The sequence below is a fragment of the Rhipicephalus microplus genome, chromosome X (assembly GCF_043290135.1).
Source record: "Rhipicephalus microplus isolate Deutch F79 chromosome X, USDA_Rmic, whole genome shotgun sequence".
NCBI lineage: Eukaryota > Metazoa > Arthropoda > Arachnida > Ixodida > Ixodidae > Rhipicephalus > Rhipicephalus microplus.
In genome coordinates, this window is record NC_134710.1 from 380,637,872 (window position 1) to 380,659,685 (window position 21,814).

At 45.2% G+C, this 21,814-nt stretch overlaps 1 protein-coding gene across 1 annotated transcript in view; it reads right to left on the reverse strand.

Moving 5' to 3' along the window:
* The window catches only part of LOC119161932 (5-phosphohydroxy-L-lysine phospho-lyase), a 68,863-nt gene extending 48,034 nt beyond the window's left edge, over positions 1 to 20,829 (reverse strand). The window contains exons 1-6 of the mRNA XM_075880045.1: positions 20,558 to 20,829; positions 16,549 to 16,670; positions 15,877 to 16,036; positions 12,550 to 12,624; positions 11,180 to 11,273; positions 556 to 767 (exon numbers count right to left, since the gene is read on the reverse strand). Of these exons, the coding sequence (XP_075736160.1) occupies positions 556 to 767; positions 11,180 to 11,273; positions 12,550 to 12,624; positions 15,877 to 16,036; positions 16,549 to 16,670; positions 20,558 to 20,625 (731 nt within the window). The 5' untranslated portion in view covers positions 20,626 to 20,829. The remainder of the gene's footprint in view (positions 1 to 555; positions 768 to 11,179; positions 11,274 to 12,549; positions 12,625 to 15,876; positions 16,037 to 16,548; positions 16,671 to 20,557) is intronic.
* Positions 20,830 to 21,814: the final 985 nt, after the last annotated feature.

Here is a 21,814-nt window from a genome sequence, read left to right on the forward strand (position 1 = left end):
GCCCAATATGAAGGTTGCATTTTTTTTTAATACTTTTCATAGCTATAATCGGTTTCCACACTGCACGCCTGCGATGGAAAACAAAGCCATGTACAAGCAGTGGTCTGCAATGACAGTGAGCACACTCCTAAACAAAATGAAAAAAAGTTGTGCACTGCAAAAAATATTACTTTAGGCTGCCTTCTAGCTGCAGTAATAACGAGCAGGTGGGGGTACTGATTATGGTCCTTGCTTCCTGCATTGCATTTTTCCGCATAATAAACAATAATGAGAAATTTACCACAACTACCAACAAATATAGCAGCAGACAGGCACTGAGGAACTAAGGCAAATGCTTATGAAGATATTAAAATATTTTATGGAATACTGTTTTGCCCACTTGAGATGGCTTTGAATGTGGTTCACTGAAATATAGCACTGTAGCAGTTTGACACGACCTGCTTTGCACTATTCATCAATTGCTGCAGTCTGAAGTCTGCTGTACAATGCAATGAGCACATTTCAACCTACTGCTTGACATAACGAGCATGGTTTAAAAGGCACTAGTATACTCACTGGTAGACATTGCGCAGGTAGTTTTTGGGCAAAGGAAACTGCCCACCACAGCTGACAAGCGACTCGTGTATGAAGGCAGCAATGCGGCGACCATCCGAGTGAGCCTGGTTGACGAGGTTGAGAACTTCTTGGGCATACATGAGACCCAGGTCGGTGCCAGGTGGGTAGTCACAGTCGCGGTACTTGCCCCGGTAGGTGCAAGGCAAGGGAGCCTAGAGAACATACGTCACAGATCAGGAACTTAAAGGTCAGGCGTTTGAGAGCTCTATTCTGTCGACGATTACAAGTCCAAGAAGCACGTGCAGAGAAAAACATGCCATGCACTATTCCCGAGTGAAACATTTATGATAATGTGACAACTAAAGTGCCTCACTTAAGGCTCATTCACAAGGAAGCCGGCATGGCAAAGTGGTCTTTTCAAAGCGACGAGTGCATGAACTTGTTGAGACCACGTGCCTCCCTCGGCTGGCCACGTGGCAGAAGAGGTGGGCGTCTGTCACTTTTGCACACTTGTCGCCGTCACGTGGCAATTCTTTTCCCGAAGGTACACTGCCGCGGCTCCACCGCATGACGCTCCGAGTGACTGCGGCAAAGCAGCGAGCTTTGGCGGACGGCAAAAAATTAGTCGGCGAGCGATCGGCCTAGCCGCCTCATTTTCCTCCCGCTTTCGCCGCCTGGAGAGGAGGTTTTCCCCGCTTTCAGCGTTGCCGCCTCGCCGCTTTGGCCACCCCGCCTTCAGTGTGAATGAACCTTAGTTAAATAGCAAAAGGAATAAAATTGAATAGAGCTGTGTGAATGGCAAAATTTTGGGTGCAATGCAAATTGGAAGTCTGGGTGCAAATTGAATCAAATATTTTTTAATCTTCCTAACCCTCTACTGCATGAATTGTGAAAAAGACATTTTAAAAATTATTTTTTCAGCTTTTATTATTGATTGAATAAACCTACATGTGTACAAAAAGTTTAAGAGTTTTAATGGCTGTATAATAAAGATACAGCTTTGTGCCAAATATGGCACACCATGAAGATGGCAGAGTGGTCTTGCTGCCATGGGCGAAAAACATAGCATGGTGTAAGGTGGTCTTTTTAGCATGATGTGTGGAATGAAATGAAACATTTGTGTGCTGCGTTCAGGCACAAATAATTGTTGCACCTCCTGCATCTTACCGACGACCTCTTTAATGAGAAGAGACATGGACATCTTGTATATAAATTCTGGCCAGAGGCCGACTTGGTCAGATAGGGGACGTCTTTGGGGGACATTGGTGCAGGCAGCTTCCCCCCCCCCACTTTTTTTTTTTTACTTGAACCTAGAATTTATTGTCTTCTCTACAAGGCCTTCCTGAACGCTTTTTGGGTAAGCACACGTTGCGAGAAGTAAGACATTCTGTAATTTCAGTTTTGAGTCGAGCCAGCGATGGTACTTTCTTCCAAGGCTGCTCCTGCACCCTCCTATACAGTAGCCATGCAGCTACTACTGATAAGTCTAACACATGCGTGAAAATTCGAAGTGCCCACTTTTTCGACCCGATATGCATGCGGTAAAGTCCAAGCAGAGACTCGAGCAGGTCAACTCCGCCCGTGTGTCTGTTGTAGACCTTTACTGCGCTGGGGTAATCGTTTTAACAAAACTTCTTGGCTAAGGTAAACTAGCGCTAAGTCTTTTGAACTACCGTATTTACTCGCGTAATCCTCGCACTCGCATAATTATCGCACCCCCCAACATCGCCCAACAAAAATAAGATTTCTTTTTTTCCTCGAGTAATTATCGCACCCCCCAAAACTTCTGCAATAATGTCGTCTGCTCTTTCCAGCCACTGATGATCATAGCGCATGCCATCTGGCACCATCTCTTAAGCATCAAGCGTACTATTCTACAGAGATTCAATCCAAGTCAAGCCGAAGTGGCCAGTGTGCGTTGCGGCGCGTTTTGTATGTTGTGTCGGTAATCTTGTCACGTTACGAGGCGATACTGAATCTGTACAGCTGCTTTCAAGTTGCAAGTGATAGATCATGCACTAAACGGCAACAGGGCCGCCGGTAGGCCCTTCGGAGTCTACGAGTTTTGTGTTTCGCTACTGGTGATGGCAGCTTAAAGCCACCAAAGCGCGTTGGGTCTGCCGTGTGCCTAAAACTGGGATTAATGGTAAACTTTATTTCTTCAGAAGGAAACTGTGGATGATTCTGTTAAATAGCTATCGGCCCAATACCGACATCCCATGCTTACCTTTTGAGGGCTCCTGTTGAGCGACGCTACCGCTACGCTCGCACGCTTTGCGTATGGTTTTCTAATTCTCGACTATTTGCTTCCACTTTTTGTGTCTTTAATAAATCTTGTCTTGTGTTGTATCTCTGCTTTTATTGTTGAGGTAAGTTCTAATTAGTACTTTTTAAAGCTTGCTGTAAGTTGCTGGTGTGAGAATCCCAATTTGCGGCCACTTCGTTTTCTTTTTCGCTCTGTACCTTTTCGTGGAAAGTTTTCCCCGCGTAATTCTCGCACCCCCCAACTTTGCATCAGTTTTCCGGCAAAAAAAAGTGCAAGGATTATGTGAGTAAATACGGTAGATCCCTCCCAATAAAGCTCAACAGGATTGATATGGCACCGTTATCGTACAAACGAACATACGATAACTCAATATCATCGAACGTGGTTGCGAGTACCTGTGAAGCACTACATCTTTTACATTTCAGTTAATTTTCGCTTTTCAGGCGGCAGTATAGTAGACGATTAGCTCTTGCTGTACAGAGCGACGAAATTCCTTCTTGTGAAAGAGCGATCTGTGATGACGTGGATGCATTTGTCAGGCTGTGGTGCTACGCCTTCACCATATAACACTTATATCCCTTCCCGTGCCATTTCCTACTACCTGCAACATGGTAAATGCAAGTTTGCGGTGCTCAGCCGCAGTTTCGGAGGAAATTGGATAACCGAAGCTTGAGAACCTCGCATTATATACATTTGTCTTGCATTTCACAGGACAGATGGCACCACAATACGAATTTTGTCTTTCAAGTTCATACTGTGCCAAATTTGGCACACACTGGTATTGCGTTCTCTGGTGTAGTCGTGGAGGAACTTCAGAGAACTAATAATGGGCTTGAACTTACAAGACCATAAAGTATGCCAATATATTTTTTCTGTTTGTGAGGTGGAAACGTTCATAGCAAAAAAAACACCATACCTGCCAAGTTCCAAGGATTCTGAATCCGGGAGATTTCCGTGACAGTGGTGGGGAGAGGGTGCACTGAATTATTTGCCCCTATTCTTTTTGGAAAAAAAAAAAAACCAGGACAAACAAACAAACAAAAAAAAGACATTGCAAAAAAAGCAAAAAGAGGTGGGGGTCTCAATCGCAAGCACCAACATAAGCGTTGCGGTCTTATAGTGGCTTGGAGTGGCCACACACGCAAGGGTAGGGTTTCCCACTAAGGTGAGAGTCGAGGGTAGGGTTTCCTACTAAAGTGAGAGTACAACTAGCAGAATCTACTTCTGTCAAAACAACTCGCGTACGTCTTTCTGGGACACACATGAATGGACGGGACGGCACAGCTGGCTGCCGCAAAAGCGCGGGTCAAAGCCTTGCTCACTACTAGATTCTTTTGACAGGAACGCCAAAATGCATCTGGCCTTTTTTTTTTTTTTACGAATTTAGTGCCTTTCCGACGCTGTGTTAGCAGCGCGCCCTCGGGGCTTGTAGATCGCTATCGCGTCGTTGCGACTGCGGTTTTATTCGCGACGGTTGCGGCAAACCGTAGTTCCTTTTTCAATCCCTATGCGCTTGCCTGCGCATGCACTGCACCATCGTTTTATGTCATCTACAATCGCATTTGCCGGGGTTTTGTCCGCCGAATTTGTTGAAAGCAGCGCAGCTTCGACTGGTTGAGCGTTGGATGCACACAGACTTTTGGGATTCTGTCAGTTATGTTGTCGCCATACATGATCGTATCAAGAATTTCTACGGTTTAGTCAACAGCGGTTGTGGTACCGACAATCACACACATTGTAGAAGACTGCGCGTGTGCCGGTCACACTCTTACTTCCGAAGCTTCGAGTACTCTGCTCTCGGTCTTCGTTCGACGGTTTCTATACGAAAGTTTGTATCACCTGCCATGATTAGGAAAGGTCTTTGGAACATTCGAATTTAGACCCAATGGACATGGTGAAATCAGGCTGGGGAACTTCTCGAATTCGTATCTGCCGCGGTTTCGCATCACTAAGATTCTACTGTACGTTTAGATTAATGCCTCTTAAATTCATTTATAATAAAACGGGGTAGATTCGAAAAGCCAGGAGTGGATTGAGCTGCATTTTTTTTGTCAATGCGGCCACATCATGCACAGAAATTTAGATTTCCGGTAGATTTTCATGACAACCGTACAAACGGAAGAAACTATAGAAATCTGGGAGACTCCCGGACCATCCGGAAGACTTGGCAGGTATGAAATAGCAATTTCCCGTGTTTGCACCCTCTGACAACCGCACAAACGGAAAAAAGGGTCAAAATCTGGGAGTCTCCCGGACAATCTGCAAGACTTGGCAGGTATGAAATGCCGATTTCCCGTGTTTGCTCCCTCCGAGTTACAAATCGCATCCAAAAATGCACTTGCCTCTGTTTCGCTTAACCCTCAAGAGATATGGAATTGCTTGCACATCCTAAATGCGCATAGCTAGGAGAATCGCTCCGAGTGTATCACATTCTTTATTGGTCTGGAGAATGCGATACCATCAAAGATATTTTTTTTTTTATGGGACCAGAGGTACCATTTCTTGGTACATTGTTTCTTGCCCACACCAGCAAGGAAAAATCCTAAATGGTATGTGCGAAATATAGTACACCATGGAATAGAGGGCTAGCATAAATTTTGAATAGTTCAAAGCGAAACTGCTGAAAGAAAGAAAAAAAATTAAGCTGGAGGAGGTTCCTACATATGCTCCGATGAGATAAGCAACATGAATTTCTTTTCGCTAGGGTTATTGATTCGCTGGCGGGGTGGTATAGCAGATTCTTATCAAAAATGAAGCAATTCAGAGGCCAAATCGTATCAGTACACAATTTGGTGCCACCAAAATATTGCGAACAGAATTTCATACGTGACAAGCAAAGATGCTATTTTTTCAGCCTCTCCTCCCCTTTCAACTTCTGTAGAAGCCAAACTGATGTGGCAGACAAGGTTGTGCTTCCTTCAAATGAAGAGCTACAAATCTGCCTCGTAGACGTCGACATACAAGAACATTTGAAATTTGGGATGCTAAAAATCTTCCACGTACAATTTTTCAAATTTCCTGTCCAAATTTCTGGTACAGAACAGCATTAATTAAGCCCCCTCCCCCTCAGCCACATCTATCATCTGCATGTTGGAACCAGCATTTTCTTGAGTCAATACATTTGCGACCGTAGCGGGGCTTGAAAGGCAGCTTTGCCGCAATACAGAAGTGTTACGAGGCGAAGCACTTAAAAAAAAATCTCAAAGGGCTGTGTTTAATTGGACATTGACTGCATTTGTCTTGGGATGTTCAAACAGTAAAAAATCCATTGTGAATAGCAAACACTATTAGAAAAATATTAGAAATTTCGAATATTCGCACTCTCCTACTATTCATTTTTCGCCAAAGCTGTCAGCTTTCGACCATATGCTTATATTTATGCCTACATACACTGCATTCCTTCAATTTGGCAGGACTTGCCATAAGAAATGGGCTTCGTGTTAGAACAGCAGTAATGAAGACACAAACTTCAGTTTTTCTTAAGGGAGGACGCTGCTTTTGTATAGAGAAAAATGGCAAAAAAATCATTTTTTTTGAAAATCAAGTCATCAGTTCCTGGAACCCTTTTTCTATCAGATTCCAAAATATCTACACTGAAAACTGCGCAGAAGTACTTCAGAAAGTACTTTCACCCTCCTGGGCTGGAAAAATTTTTCTGGAAATGACGAGAAAACAGCGATTTTCAAAAAATTGTAGCTTCACGTTGGCGCCGCCGGGAGCCGGCTTCTTGGGCTCGTAGGAAAGAGCATTTTGACGTGTTCAAATTTTCCGCCTCAGCTGGCTTCTCTTAAAAACAAGCGCACGAAAAGCAAACGTTTGAAGGTCATTTTGAGGCCCCTTATAGGCTGTGGCCGCCATGTTGCACCAGCTCACTTTACTATTGGCCAGATGCTCGCTCCAGGAGATTGTCATCTGCTGCTTGTGCGTCGCGACGATATGGCTGTCAAAAATCGCTAGTTCGCGACATATTCAGGGCTCAACTATCACTTAGGATATACTAATTGCGCTTTAGTTAGGAGCTGTAAGCGGATGCTCAATCAGATTACTACAAGCACGCGTGGTCTACGAGCGCGGCACGTAATCGTAGTTGTCTTTAGGCCTAACTCCGCTTACGGCGAGACTAACTTTGCGAGCAAGAACGGCGCGCTAGCATACTCGTGGCAACATGCTTCTTAGCAAACAATGAAGCACATCACTCGCTAGCTCCTTGAAACCGCATACAGCCATTTTACACTTGCCAGCGGAGTTTTGCCCGTCGGCATTCGAAATTTCGATAGCAAGGGCACTGCACACCAGTTTTTCTTTTTTTTTTTTTTTGTCATCAAAGGTACACATTTCACACATCGTCACCGAACACCGCCGGCAAGTGCATCACGCGCTGGCTGTGCTGTCCACGCGGCCGCACACTTCCCGGTCTTATGGAGGACTGCCAATAATCTTTTGCGATGCAATTTAGACATGCTTGGAGCCTTGCTTGGTATCGCCGCAGACGTCTATGAATGTTCAGAGACAACAAAAACCTTGTAGATTAGCATTTCCGCGACCGGCCATATGATGATGCGCTTCACGGCTAGTGGCACAGAGTATGTAAAAAGCAGGAGCATGAATTTTTTTATGCCCGACCCGTGTCATTAAATGAACTGCTAAAAATTCCTGTACAACCAGTTTTCTGCCCATAAACATTCGTTATTTGGAAAGAAGGTTAGGCTGTCATGGTGCTAGCCATTTTTCTTATGCAATGAACTTCTCTACACAAAAAAATGTTCACTTATTATTTGCAATCATGAAGTACCTAATAATGCTAATGAGAGCTTAAACACAAAAAAATTCAATTACAATCTATTCTGTCATGCCTACTATCACACCACTCCTTCATACAGAGAACTTGGTTTGAAATCCATACTTGTTCTTTGTAGAAAAAAAAAAGGTTATGAAAAAAAAATACTTATAGGCAACAAAGGCACACTGGGCAGTGGCCACATGCCCGAGAAGGCAAATATCACAAGACAGACCTAAGATCACAGTTCTTAGGAGCTTGGCATTATGCTCAGCTCGTGGAGCAGATATCTCTGCAACCACTGCACAGATTTTGATTCCATTTGTTTCGTAACGCTCCTTGAACTGCGCTTCAGGGGACTGAACTCTTAGTTTTTCATTTTACTCCCTAAAGAATTTTTTGTAGGGTTTCTTGTTTGTAGTGCAATCGTGCTCATTGCAGTGTCACTGGAGAAAACGTTCACTACAAGTTCTAGTGTTTCAAAAAATTTGTTTTGAAAACCCAGCCCCCTTCAGCACAGATTTGGCTGTGCCTACAGTAATTACCAACAATAGTAAAACCTCGTTAATTTGAAGTCACTGGGCCTGCAAAAAATCTTCGAATTAAGCAGGTTTTCGAATTGACAGAACGTACAAAAAAAAGGATGCAAGGAACTTGAAATCATTCGAAGTAACCGGGGATCATTGTTTGCTGTGCCGGCTAGTCTGCAGCTCCATGGTAATGTTTTTCAGCAGTACCTCGTCTTTATTTTGTCTCAAGCACGAAGGAATGTCGGGGCTCAATGCTGCCACCGAAAAACAATAACAAAATAATAGCATTGTCGTGATAAACTGAAATGCTAGCCTGTGAAAAATAACACTTCTCTGCAACACAGTAGCGACATCCGGGCAGCATATCACATGCTCTTGGCTGCGTCAGCACGTCATCATGCTACCATTCTCCCATTGCTTTTGGTGCAATAAAGAATTTATTGATGGCCAGTACGGCGGAATTGGCAATGTGTTTCATCTTTGAAGCTTTCGAATAGAGTTTTCGAACCAAGTGTTGCAGGCAAGAACTCTGCCCGCAGTGCAAGTGTGCCGGTTGCTCCAGCAATTTGCAATCGAAGATTTGCAGACATCACTAATTCCACCTAACTGTCTCTCATTAGGTTCTTTACAAACCCGGAAAGAATGAAGAAATAAATCATGACACGCTGACGTTGAGAGAAAAACGCAATATGCTGTTCGCGCGTCAGCATTGTGCTGCAGTGAAGTGCGACTTGTTTTCCGCAGGCACACATTTTGATTGACCAAGCAACTTTTTTTTTTTTTTTCCTTCTCTTTACGAGCCTGAAGTAGCGAAGCTGGAGGGCTTCAGCTGCGACTTATTTGTATCACTACATTGTGTTGCCTTATCGCTCTTAAGGGCCGTCGTTTCAGGGGATCTGCGGAAAAATCTGTATCGGGAATTCAGAGTTTGCACATGACACCCAAAGTTTTCAAATTAACCAGGCTGGTACTGACTGCCGCTTCAAATTATCCACTCAGATTTACACTGAAAAGTACGGGACCGCTACAATGTTTCGAAATAAGTGCGATTTTGAAATAACAGAGTTCCAATTAATGAGGTTTTACTGTACTTTTGTCATTTTATAAATCCTCCAGCCCCTCCACGAGCTTTAATGAAGAAATAATTTGTCTCATTAAGTTTTTGAAGTATTGCCTCGAAGCTTTTATGGAAGCACTGTAACGCAATTTGTAGTGTCTGAGCCAATTTTCATCAATATCCCACCTGTAACAAGAAAGTTCGTTTCGAAAGGCATGTGTTTCCTTAATAATATGCTTTGTCAGATCAGCTATGCTCCAGTACACATCCAAAGCAGGCGTCTAGCATCCGAGCCTTCAGTCTCCAACATGCATGTTTTCTGTGCAGTGAATCGGCAAACGCTCGAGAATTATGTTTCTACTGGCTTCCTTTAACCTAAAATGGTCCTTTCTTTTCACCATACCACTTGGTGGTTACACTGGGTGTTTAAGCCATTTTGCCGAAATATTCATCGACTAGTGCTTGCAGGGCCTTAACTAAAAATATCTACGACAGTAAGCAAACCTGCCCCTCCTCCCCAATTTTGATTTATATGTGGGGTTCGACGTCCCAAACCACCATACGATTATGAGAGACGCTCCATCCCTAATTTTCAAGCAGATGCACGAGTAATAAAAAATACGATTTGTGTCATTTAGTATTCAATTTTCCTTGGCCAGAGCTGGTGTACGGCTGTCATGCTGAATAGCGCTAAGCGTACTTGCTACTGACACTTGTACAAAGACAACATTTTCTCTAACCATACTAAAAACTAAAATATTATTGCAAAAAAAAAGCAATGTAAACACAGTTTCAGCAGACCAGTAGCAAGACTAAATGCAATGTATAGCCGTCTCCAGGTCTGCGTGGAACTATCAAGCAGGCAATTTCAACTCTGCAGGATGACACCTTGTATAGGAATTGCTGGCTCCGACGTGGTCAGCAATAATAGGTCGGACCGAAATACAGGTTGACTACCCCAAACTTCATATCTCCGAAAAATAAATTTGAAAAAAAATCAAAGTATTGCAGCGCACTTTTTCCTTCATTCATACGTCACACAGCCAGCTGCACTGTGGCGACGTTTCTTTTATTAGGACACTAATCTTATGTAGTTACATGCCAGAAGGCCACAAAGTGCTGTCACTCAGACTCGTCCGAACTCGAGTCCGTTTCTCAATAGTAATGCCCCCGAGTGCATCGTCCACGGATCCATTGAATGCGTTACTGATGCAGCATTTGCGGAAAGACTGACCTATGCCGCCTCAGCGCGAAGCCCTTTCCCTTCATAAATCTGCGCACCCATGATGGAGATGCCTTGAATAGCACCCTCGTGTGCTTAGAGTAGCACGCTCTCCAGAGATTTCCCGTGCTCCCGGACGAATTCGACAAGCAGTGTTTCCAGTTCGGGGTGCACCGAGGTGCGTCCCTGAAACAATCTTTTTTTTGGTTGCTGCACGATGTAATGCGCTGCTTTTGGCTTCTCCAGTATCGGACGCTTTTCTCCGATGCACTGAATAGCCGCTGTATTGCCAGGTTGCCGTGCACTTCGGCATAGTCTAACAACTTTTTTCTCAAAACCTATCACAAACTGCCGTCAACTACCATTCCTGAAGGAAATAAAAAAAAAAAAGAAAATGACAGACTGACAGCAGACAACCGAGGTGAAATGGAGTTGCTAGAACACTGTAGTCCTTGCCTAGCCTTGCCCAAAGGCGCAGCTGCTAATGCTCACGATGGCAATGAAGGCTTTCAGATTGTTGTGAGACTTCCACATTTTTTTCAGCCAATGACGGGTATACAAGATGAGGGTCGACTTTTCATAGTTTTTTTTTTTTTTATTTCGATGTGTATTCTCATTTTTACGGTATTCGACTACGCATGCTCCAGACACACTACGTCAGAGCTCGAAACTGCCACAAGGTGTCAACCGGCAGAGAAAAACCTGGCTGTTCGTATGGTCCACATGTACACAGCTGCACAGACAATAGACCTTTGTTTACAAGGTAACTCACCACATGAACAGATTTTTTCTTCTGCCAGCCAATTATGTGGTTGAACTTGTATGGACTGATGGCTGTGGTGGATTGCAGGTGGCCATGATAAGCACTGTGAAAAAAAAAGAAGAGAACCAGAAATATGTGAACACTTGAATGACTAAATCCATTGAACATGAGGCCACCTTGGCTACACAAAGGTTGTTTCTGCTCCAAGTAATTGAGTCAGCACATTTATAGCAGAAGTACTTCTGCGATTTGCAGAGACCTACCATTTTACCATTTTCTTACCCCTGCAAGTCAATGATTACGGGTGCCGAAATCTCATGTGCAACATTTCCCCCCATAAAACGGGCCTGAAATTTTCCTACGCATTGGATTAGAACACAACACCGACACTGTGTTGGCAGCATTGGCAACAGCACACTGTTATAGGTATCAAATTTAGTGCCATTGCTTGAACTTGAAGAAAGTCAATAAAACGTCGAAGAAGAAAAGAAAAAGGAGGAAGCACCAAATAGCACCGAAGACACTTTTGTTCAAGTAGGCTCAGTTAAAACTCAGCTGCAACCCGTACATGTCATATTTGTTTCTAATAAAATTCAAATTGCACCAACACTTTCACTATGAAAGCTAATGTCCAAGGTAAGCAATTTTTCCCCCTAAGTCAGTCGTCCCATCTTTTCCTTCATTTTTTTTTTCCATGCCCGAGGCCAAAATCTGCAAGTGGCACATACAATGAAAGATCTGCGGCATCTCAACAATAAAATGTGTCCGCGAAAAACGAAAGACTATCCGTAACCCGAACACCAGCTTCCAAACATTAACAGCAATGCAAACATGAGCTTCTCATGTTAACGGTCCTCGAATAGTAATCTGATCAAGACTCTTCCGAAGTGTGCCGGAATATGAATCACAGAAAAAAAAAAGGAATGGCGATGGCTTCGGTATCAACATATCTATGTCTTGGTCGAGAACAGAGCACACAAACAAGCAGACGAATGACAACTGTTTAACGAGTTAAGGATTAAGGCACGCGGGTACGCATGGCTACATGTTAGCTCAATAGACCCGTTCTCTGTAGCTGGTCCTTCGCACTCAGTCCCATGTGATATTCATCTGATAGGGTGTGGTTTGCATAGCGTGCTCTCACTGCGTCCACAACACCTCCCATCATAAGCGATTCCATCTCGCATTAAGATAATACTGCAGCAGAACAGTGCGAAAAACGGGACAGTGCTGCATCATGCATGGTCTTTGTCCTGTTTTCGGCACTTTTCTGCCACAACATTCGTGAACCAATCAGCCCCACTGAAGAGCCCTTGCGACTGGCAATAAGCCACTATTCAACCTCCCCTTCCCCGAGGTATAGAGCAGTCTGTCCATACCTGTCGAGGCAAATGATGTCTTTGTTCTTTGTGTAGCACTTTGCCAGCCTCATGGCAAGGTCGTTTGCCTCAGACCTGCAGAGCATAAAAAAAAGCAACGTGGAGCGCTAACAGCGGCAGCCAATACAGAGGCATTGAAAGAATAACAATTGGGTACCTTATGAATATACAGGTACCTACCGATAGGGTTAGACTTGATGGAAGCATATTTTTTTTAAATTGTCATGCTGAGAAGCATAACCACTAGTTCTAATTAAAGGGACACTAGAGGCAACTATTAAGTTAACATTGATTGTTGAAATAGCGGTCCAGAAACCTCCTAGTTTTACTTTTGTGCCAAGGTAGGGCCTATTTTGAAATAAAACACGTTTTAGTGGTCCTAATCAGGTTAGCACACTTCAAACTACCCGCCTCAAGAAGCGGACCAATCGGAACGCCTCACGTAACTGTTGCCCTGGGCAACATTGCCCGGCTTTACTGCGCTAGTAGCAGCAGACCGAAAGCAGCGGGAGCTACAGCAGCAACAACGGCCATTGATCAATGTCCCGCCATTGGCTCGGAGATTGCAGACGTTTTTGTTTCAACTGCGCCCCATCAGATGGCACCACCTGCTTTGTTCAACCATGTGAAAATTGAATTTTTGAACAACTTGCGCCATTCCGCATAGTAACGTCCAGCATTTCTTTTTTTCGTGAATCAAACAGAAACGAACAAGAAGCATTTTATCGAGTCTCTTGATGCACAGAAGGCTCTATATTCAGTGCAGTTAGGTCGAGTACTAGTGATTAATTGTAGGCGGTCTATCTGAAGTCATAGAGATCATTTTGAAAATGCGCTAGAGGGGCGCTTGCGCTCTTCTGCATTTACCTTAATTTCTCAGTAAGCAGGGCACTGTTGTTGATAATATTGTCCTTTTACATGTTGTCACACATTCAGCTTTCCCTTTGATGCAAATTGTTATTTGACTTTAGTGTCCCTTCAAGTCCTATATTATATATATCATATATACAGTAGACTCGGTAAACGGAACCTGAAGGGATCGGGAAACTATGTTCCATTCAACAGAAGTTTCGTTTACCGAGAGGTGATCAGAGGTACAGAATACTAGCCGAAACCAAGCATTGCAGAGGTAAGAGTTGCGTTTAAGCAGCAGTTCGGTTTAACAGATTGCCGTTTACTAAGAGTCTACTGTATATAGATTTATTCAGTCTGCTACATACTCTCGAACTCTTGCATGTAATTAAAATTGCTGCTAGAGCAAACTTTTTTCCAGATCCAATCAGCTATGGCATAACTTTCAAACTCCATGCCAAAGCTTTGTTTGGCAACAAAACATGCCATTGTAGCAGCACTATGCAGTGAAAATGTTCAACAAAAAGCAAAGCACTTTCACAAGTTTTGCAGTGATCCCATTCTTTTTAGTAAAAAAAAAAGCAATACCACACAGAAAAAAATGTGCAGCTTCAAAAAAAAAAAAAGAAAGAGTAAAGAAAACATCAGCTCTGCTCTCAGTTCCACTGGCTACGCTTACAAGTGGCATTCACACCGGAACTCAATCACAAATCAAGGTAGCGTCCAGTCCTTGTGTACAGAAACTACAATCGAATAGAAGTTTAGAGATCTGCAACATTTCCTCTGCAAATGCAGATGCACACAACCCTGCAGCCATCTGAACTGACGTCACAAGCCAGACAGCCACTGAAACCACTTTTGGAGAACCCTGCGAAGTGCATCACTAAAACCATTTTCTTTGGCCACCCATGCAATAGACTGCCGCATTTCGGTTGTCTGAAACGAATGGCATCTCCAAACTTCTCAAATTGTCTCTAACTATAGTATTCAGACGAACGCATCATATAATGCAGCCTAACTCGACTATATTGAACTCTGGTAGATCTGATTATCCTGTATATCGAACCATTTTCAAAAATGCGAGTGCTTTAATGTCAAAGCATAGAAAAATTTACGGCTACATTGAACAAAAGTAGCCGGAGCACTTGACATGGGGCGGTACGCACTTGACGTCATCCGCAAGGATCGCTAGCGTCGGGGCAGACATTTTGAAGGTCTGCGTGCTTGCCGCACATGCATAAAATTTGCTGCACGCAGTGTGTTCAAAATCTGCACAGCAACCGTGATGCTTAAAAGCCTCCGGAACGCTTTCTGCATGCCGAAAGATGGACAGCCGGACAGCACGTACGAATGGCCCTTCGAAATGACGTGGCTATGGTGTTGCCCTCTTGCAGATCAAGGCTCAGTGCATGCCCCATTAGCAAGGCAGCAGACAACACCCCCAACAAGTTCGCTTTCGTTTCCCAAACATTTGATTTTTCCCCATGGAAGGAGACTTTCCTGCATGCATTTGGGAGACAGAGAGACGTTCTTCAGAGAATGATGCGCCGGGCGAGCTGCACTACCACTTGCTATCATGCGCTTTTCGCCCCACGGTTTCTCATCGTTGCACCACCGGCCTGTCGTACAAGGTCACTGTTCCTATTCTCCTCTCCACTAGTTTTGCCAACACTATGAAAGCCGTAACACAGAAGAACCTGCTTAAATGTGCCAGTGGGCAACTTGGTTGATCATTGTAGTGTATAAGAGTGCACACCGGGTGAAAAGTCAAGCCAAAACAAAATCACAAAGCAAGGGCCTCGTTATCCCCTTGTTTACTTCCCTATTGCCCTTTCACTGTGTTGCGTGCTGCCATACACTCTTAAGAACAACCTGCTGTTCTGTGCAAAGCGAGGAGATAATCAATGGAGTCGAATGTGGGGAAATGAACCCATACGTCGCCAGTGCTTACGGCATCCCAACAAGCCCACTAATTAAAATTTTAAAATATACAGGGCTAACAATTGGGCCAAGGCACACCAGAAGCTGACAGCAGCGAAGGAGTACGTAGAGTTGAATACAAACATTTCGAAGCACTATTTCGATTGGTACTGTATATTTAGTGCACAACTTGCCCCTGCGTATAGCCCCCCCTATTGTGCAAAAATACAGAATTTAAGAACGGATACTGCCGTGAAGAAGTGTTCCTTACATTTTCATGAAGCAGTGCCATAAAACCCAACTTGCGCACAGAAATTCACACCAGAAATGCAAATCAAAATTTGCATATGAAATCACCCGATATGTAAAACTAATTGCTTTTTTTTTTTTTAAGTTCAACATATGCAGGTTTGACCTACTGTAACCTACTCGTCAGTATCATTTGTTCTAATGTGCAAGAACACAGCAAAATATTACTGCAAACATGAAAGTGACATCATTGCTCTATTCAGCCACATTCCCCTGAATGAGTATCAGAACAATGAGCGTACTAACCCAGAGTTGACGAAGTAGCAGACCGAGAGCTTGTTTGGGAAATAGTTTGTGAGCCGCTGAGCGTAGAGCACCAGGTTGTCATGGAGGTAGCGACTGTTGGTGCTAAGCAGCGCCATCTGCTCTGCACCAGCCTTGACCACGTGTGGGTGGCAGTGCCCCACTGCAAACAGATGAATACACAGGGAGCGCGGTTACTTGCACATGCTTTGCTCGGAACATAACTCATGCTTTGACATTTTTCCAAGTGCGGAGTTGCAATGTCGTGGAATCCTGAGCAACAGTTTCCTTCAACTGCCTCAGGAAGTTCCATGGTTATTACAGCCCCAAAATTTATTATCAGCTACTGTTGCAACTTCGAAGGATAGAGAATATGTTGCCAGGTTAAGAGAGGACATAATAAAACACCTAAAAATAGTACAGTCATAAGTTCTCTGAATTGGCATTCTGGCTTTTGTTTTGTTTTCTTAAGGATTTTTTTTTTCACTTCACGCATGTCAAGCTGAATAGCATGTTTTGCACAGTCATGACGATTCCGACACTCTGAAGGAGCCGAGGAACCACAAACAGCGACACGAATACCCAAATGCATGTCATGGGATCTGCACCATATTTTCCCCCACCCTCTCTCACTCCCACAAACAAGCAGAACAGGAACGGGTGTGGTGCACTCACCATGGGCGACATTGTTGATGCAGTCTAGATATGCATTGCCAGATTCATCATACATGTATTGGCCCTGGCCACGCACAATCTTCAGGGGCCCATTGCTCTTGAAGAACACAGTACACGACTTCCTGCAGCACACACAGGCAGCAGAGAGAGACAAATACTATCACTTGAGTCACCATGGAGTGAGGAAAGCAAATTGCACTTGCAGCCCTCAACGCAAATCACTTAGGCTACAAGACTGGCCAAACAGGACAATGTTGAAACGCTGGAGTCCACCCCAATTGATTTTGTAGCACGAGATTGGACATAGCATATATATCGAAAGTCCCTTCCTCCTCAATTTGTGTTCCCACTAAGACAGGAATTTCCTCCGACAACAGAGCATCACATTGGACTACTTGTCTAAAGGCCGAATTACTCTGAAACCTGACAGTTTTCTGCAGACGCATCCCTACTGCCAAAACACCCACAGAAACTTGAAGCCCCAGCGAAACCACTTTCTAAGACTGCCAATGTATGATGACAGACGGCTACGAAGATCAGTATTTGCCCCATAGCTATTTTGAGAAATAGCTGGCAGTGAACCAACGCAAATGTTCAAGCAAAAAAAGAAGAGGCAGTCTTGCAACCTAGACGACAACGCAGAGGGTTGCTGCTCTTAGTGTTTTGTTAATTCGGCAGTACGAGAGGGGAAGGGGGGTGCCGCGAGCTGAAAAACAAACTTAGCACAATTCCTTGTAGTGCCCTTGGCTAGAACAGCGAACCTTTGTGCACAACAGCACAACGGCCGAAAAACTCAATCATACATTGCCATTCGAGCACAGACACAAAAGTTACGAGGCAGGAAAGCAAAAAATAGGAGGCAAGAAAAAGAAATGAGTCGCAGACCTCGTCGGCAGGCAAAACTGTCACGCCGACCTGGCTGCAACGGCAGGGAGGAATCCGGGCAGTTTGGGAAGGGCGAGGATATGCAAACTGGAAGGTATACAACTTTCATCCACAAGCCACACACACACACAACACAACCACACGCACTTGAATGAAGAGCACTTTCTAGACCACTCACAACAAAATCCATTCACACAATCTTTTGTGCAACACTTGCTCTCTCAAACAGCACACCTGCATCCTTGCCTTAAGGTGCAAGGGCGACCTCACGCTGGATACACCAAAATGAATCAAAGGAGGAGCAAAGAGATCATTACCTTCCCCTCTTTTCTGCCGTGTCAATACGCATTTACCATCGGGAAGTGCAGGCCACACCCGCTGCTCAACAAGCGGGGTGCCCACCTTTTTTTTCCTCACGGTGGATCTCTAGGCATCACAAGAGATCTGATCACACGGAGGGCTACAGCTATCTCCGAGTTCATTGTGCACGGGAGTTCTCCCAGAGTAGTCCGAGCGGGTCTCCTCTGGCCATGGACGGTTGGCAGAGCACTGCCTCTGGCTGTTTCGGTCAGCCTAGAGAGCATGCACTCTGTATCTCTCCTTTGTCCACCTGTCCACCATGTGCTAGCACTACATTCTCTAGCTCTCCCAAAGTTCGGGACACTGCAAGCAGCCGAGCAGGATATCTGTCCATGAAACACCTGCGGCGACAGTAAGGGCTGCTGTCGAATCGGTGCTGGATGCTGCTGGCAGCAGCAGCGGTCTTTGAGGTGGTTAGGGCTTGGGCGCCTAAAAGGAAACTAAAAGAGGTGAGGCGGATTAGTACGTGTAGCCAGGACGGACCAGGGGCTCGTCTTTTTTACAGACACACACACACACGCACGCACGCAGGAGCACACACGAAGACAAGGCGAAGGCGCCAGGACTGTGGTTGGCCCTGTCTAGACCTCCAAGCCATCAAAGAAGTTTGCACAGTGGGGCCATGTAGAAACTAGAACTCAAAAGAAGACCAACATAAAGGTTGTATATCATCTGGCTCTGAATATGAAAAGCCCTGCCCCAATCAAGTTAATGGTGCTCGAATAAACACGTTTGACACGCCTGAAAAGGCAAGAAATTATGGCTCGACTTGCTTAGTGCCATCACTGGTTACAGAGACTGCTCAATTCATATACAGAACCCGAGCGAGAAAAAAAATGGCAATATTTTGAGTTCTGAAGAGGCAAGCGCTACTATCTCATGCAAGTGCAAGATTAAAGTAGAGGCTGTGCTGGTGTAGTAAAGAAAGAAGTGGAACACCTTTCCTCAAGAGCTAAGGTGTGCAGCAGTGCCTAGCAAGTGCTTTTTAGCTTTCTAGAGTCACTGTCGAAAATGAAGCAAACTGGCCTCATTCTAGACATGCTAATAATGACTGCTCTTTTTATGCATGCAAACCTCAACTGCCCTGATTATGCAAATGTGAGTGACAAGCTCCACGCTGTGCCATTAAAAGGAATGAAGGAGCGGGCCAGCACAAATTATTACAGTTGAGATTTACCGATATAGTGCTCTAGCGAAAGGTGGACAATGTTCTGCCATCAGATAAGAATTTCACAGGAAAGCAATACCCCCAGGTTTTCACATATCATGGCATTCAGATGATACATAGGTCAGGTTTCAGTGCAAATAGGAGCTATTTGCATAATGGGTCATACTTTTGATGTGTAACCAATACATGATAATTGCTTCATTTGCAACAAGACACCGTTCTTCAGGACACTGTTAAAGAGAGCATTGATGGCCTAATGTGTTGCGCAACAGGTGAAAGTTGTCGATATCCACCCATTGAGTTATCTTAACAGCGAGAAATCAAAAAGAACCTTTGACACCGTTCTCTCCTTTTCAGAAGCGTGTCGGACAAGGGAATTCCTACAGTGAAAATTGCATAATGCCCACCTATCATACCTCTTTTTAGATGGCCACGAAGTCAAGACAAGAACCACATGGCTTCAGACATTTCAGCACTGAAATGCAACATGCTTTACGAAGCTCGCAACTGTTCAATATTTTCAGAGGTCAGTTCTGAGCTCAGTTAACGAAAGTGCTTCTTGTCACCCCATATATTTGGATTACCGGCGATTTTCGACGAGAGCTTGTAAAGCCTGACAATTCGAGTGCTGAATTACCAAAATATAATGTTGCTTGAATCAAGGACCACGCAGGGGATGCCGTAGGTGACCGATTAGCTGCCCCATAGATTTCAACTAATACCTACACAGCATGTGTGACGTTTTATAGGGTGTTCAGCGCCAAATATAGGCAACTGCGGTCAAAGCCTCAACCATGAAGGACACGCGTAGCAGCTAGTCGATCTTTCATGGCAGCGACGCCGACCAAGCGTAAGTTTCAACGATAACCACGAGCGCCAAGCGCGTTATATATTTTTAATACAAAAAATGTGCCGCTAAACCAAAAGAGTTAAAAAAACTAGGCGATGAATGGTATAGTAGTATGTAACGGCCCGATCACACTTCTGCTCGTTCTTTTAGGCAGAAACACGTCCCTACCATCAGTATGCAACCTCATCACCCACTGTGAAACGCTGTCGACACCGAGTTCACTGCTTATGTGGTCATGCATAAATACGCCTGAATGTATGTATTACTGTTTATCACCGCGGACTCTTTGAAACTACGACCCCGCCGCCGAATGCTTTGCTTGACTAGGTAGCCAAAGTACGTTCAAAACCTGCAGTGTGACAGCGCACAAGACGTCAGGCCAAAAAGTATACTGGCTGTGTGCCACACTAGAGCAAAATGTGCGCTGAAGCGAACTAATTTCGAGATTGTCTAAAAAACATGCGCACACGCGTTTGAAAAACGCGTTCACCGAATGAACGGTGAAAGTGTTTGCAGCCCCACGTATCTGTTCTTTCGACCCTTGAAACCAAACTGAGAATGAACCGCTACCGGCGGCAGGAGAGTCAAGGTCGCCAAAACAGCGACGCGAGGGTCAATGAACACAAATTTTGTGCCGGCATCCGCGCAATCCCTGCGTCAAGCACAAAGCCTTCCAAGGCGCCTGATGAGCATATCGGCAGAAAAAAGCCAACGCGCATCCAGTGCACAAAGCAGTGCGAACTCACCCGATATACATGTCACGAAGACGGATGGTTTCCTCTTTGCTAATTTTCTCGAGCGAGGCGGTCTCCATTACGGCTTGGTTGGGCGTGCGTGCGAGCGATGCGAGAGACTGATGACTGGACTAAAAACCGAAAGTAGGCGAGTAATGTGCGCGCTGCACTACCTGCTCGGCAACAGCACTGGCAAGGTGACGTCCCCCAGCAACAACCGCCCGATGCACCGCGGCCACAACCTCGCTAGCCAAAACCGCACTGCCCGCTTATAATGGGACCTTGCCTCCATTGTGTACGTCGTCTAATTGGTCGACCCGGCCTGCTGTTTGTTAGAATGGCCAATCGCATCGTCCTACTGCCATGACGTCGCTGCGCTCTTTCTAGAGAGAGAGGACAGCTGTTTGACTGCAGCAACCCTGCACCACTTGCAGGAGAGAGCATTTCCTGACTCTTTCTCACGTTTTCCTTCCCCACTCTCCGTTTAACTTCTCTCTGCCGGCAGTTGTCGGGCGCGCGCAGTTTCGGAGGGCTCAGATGCCAATGCAGCAATCGCCTCGCACATTAATGCTGCTCAACATGCACGGCACTCTGCACAGGAGGGCGATTGGGAAAAGTAAATTGATATGATAAGGAGAAAAGTAAAAACACACACCGAACGCTATTTTACTACGTGTCGACGATGCCTAGACTACTCGAGCGTAAGCACAGTGCCCGCAGCAGCGGCACGTGTCTTCATATAGGCGGCGGGTTGAATCCAGTCAAAACCGCCTTGGCAACGCCGGGTCAGCGCGCCACGTTGGCTATGCCGCGCTTTCTTTTCTGCTATTTCTCCTTTATTTGTTTTCCGGAGCGTGCGTTGGCACAAGTCCCAAGAAAAGGAAACGCGGCCGGTGCGATGACGATCTGGGGGCGCGGCGGGCGGCCATGTGCTGTGCACGTGGCGATAGCGTGTTGGAAGGCGTGTTACTCGCTCACGGGGGTGTGTGCGACCCGTCGGGACACCGCGAAGGACGTACTTACTTGTGCCGTCGGGGCCGGTTTCTGGACGTCTTATCGCGCACGATTCACAGCTGACTGCTGCGGGGGATGCCTTTGGCGGCGGGCCCCCTTTTGGAAATGTTGAGCGTCGGCTTAACGAATTCCAGGGACTTATGAGCTGGCTGTCTCAAAGCTCTGACATCTCGCCCGCGGCTTATCGCTGCACCCGGCCTCCGCGTCAAGTGCAGGCGCCCTCATACTTCGTTCGAGTGCCGCCTCGCCGATCGA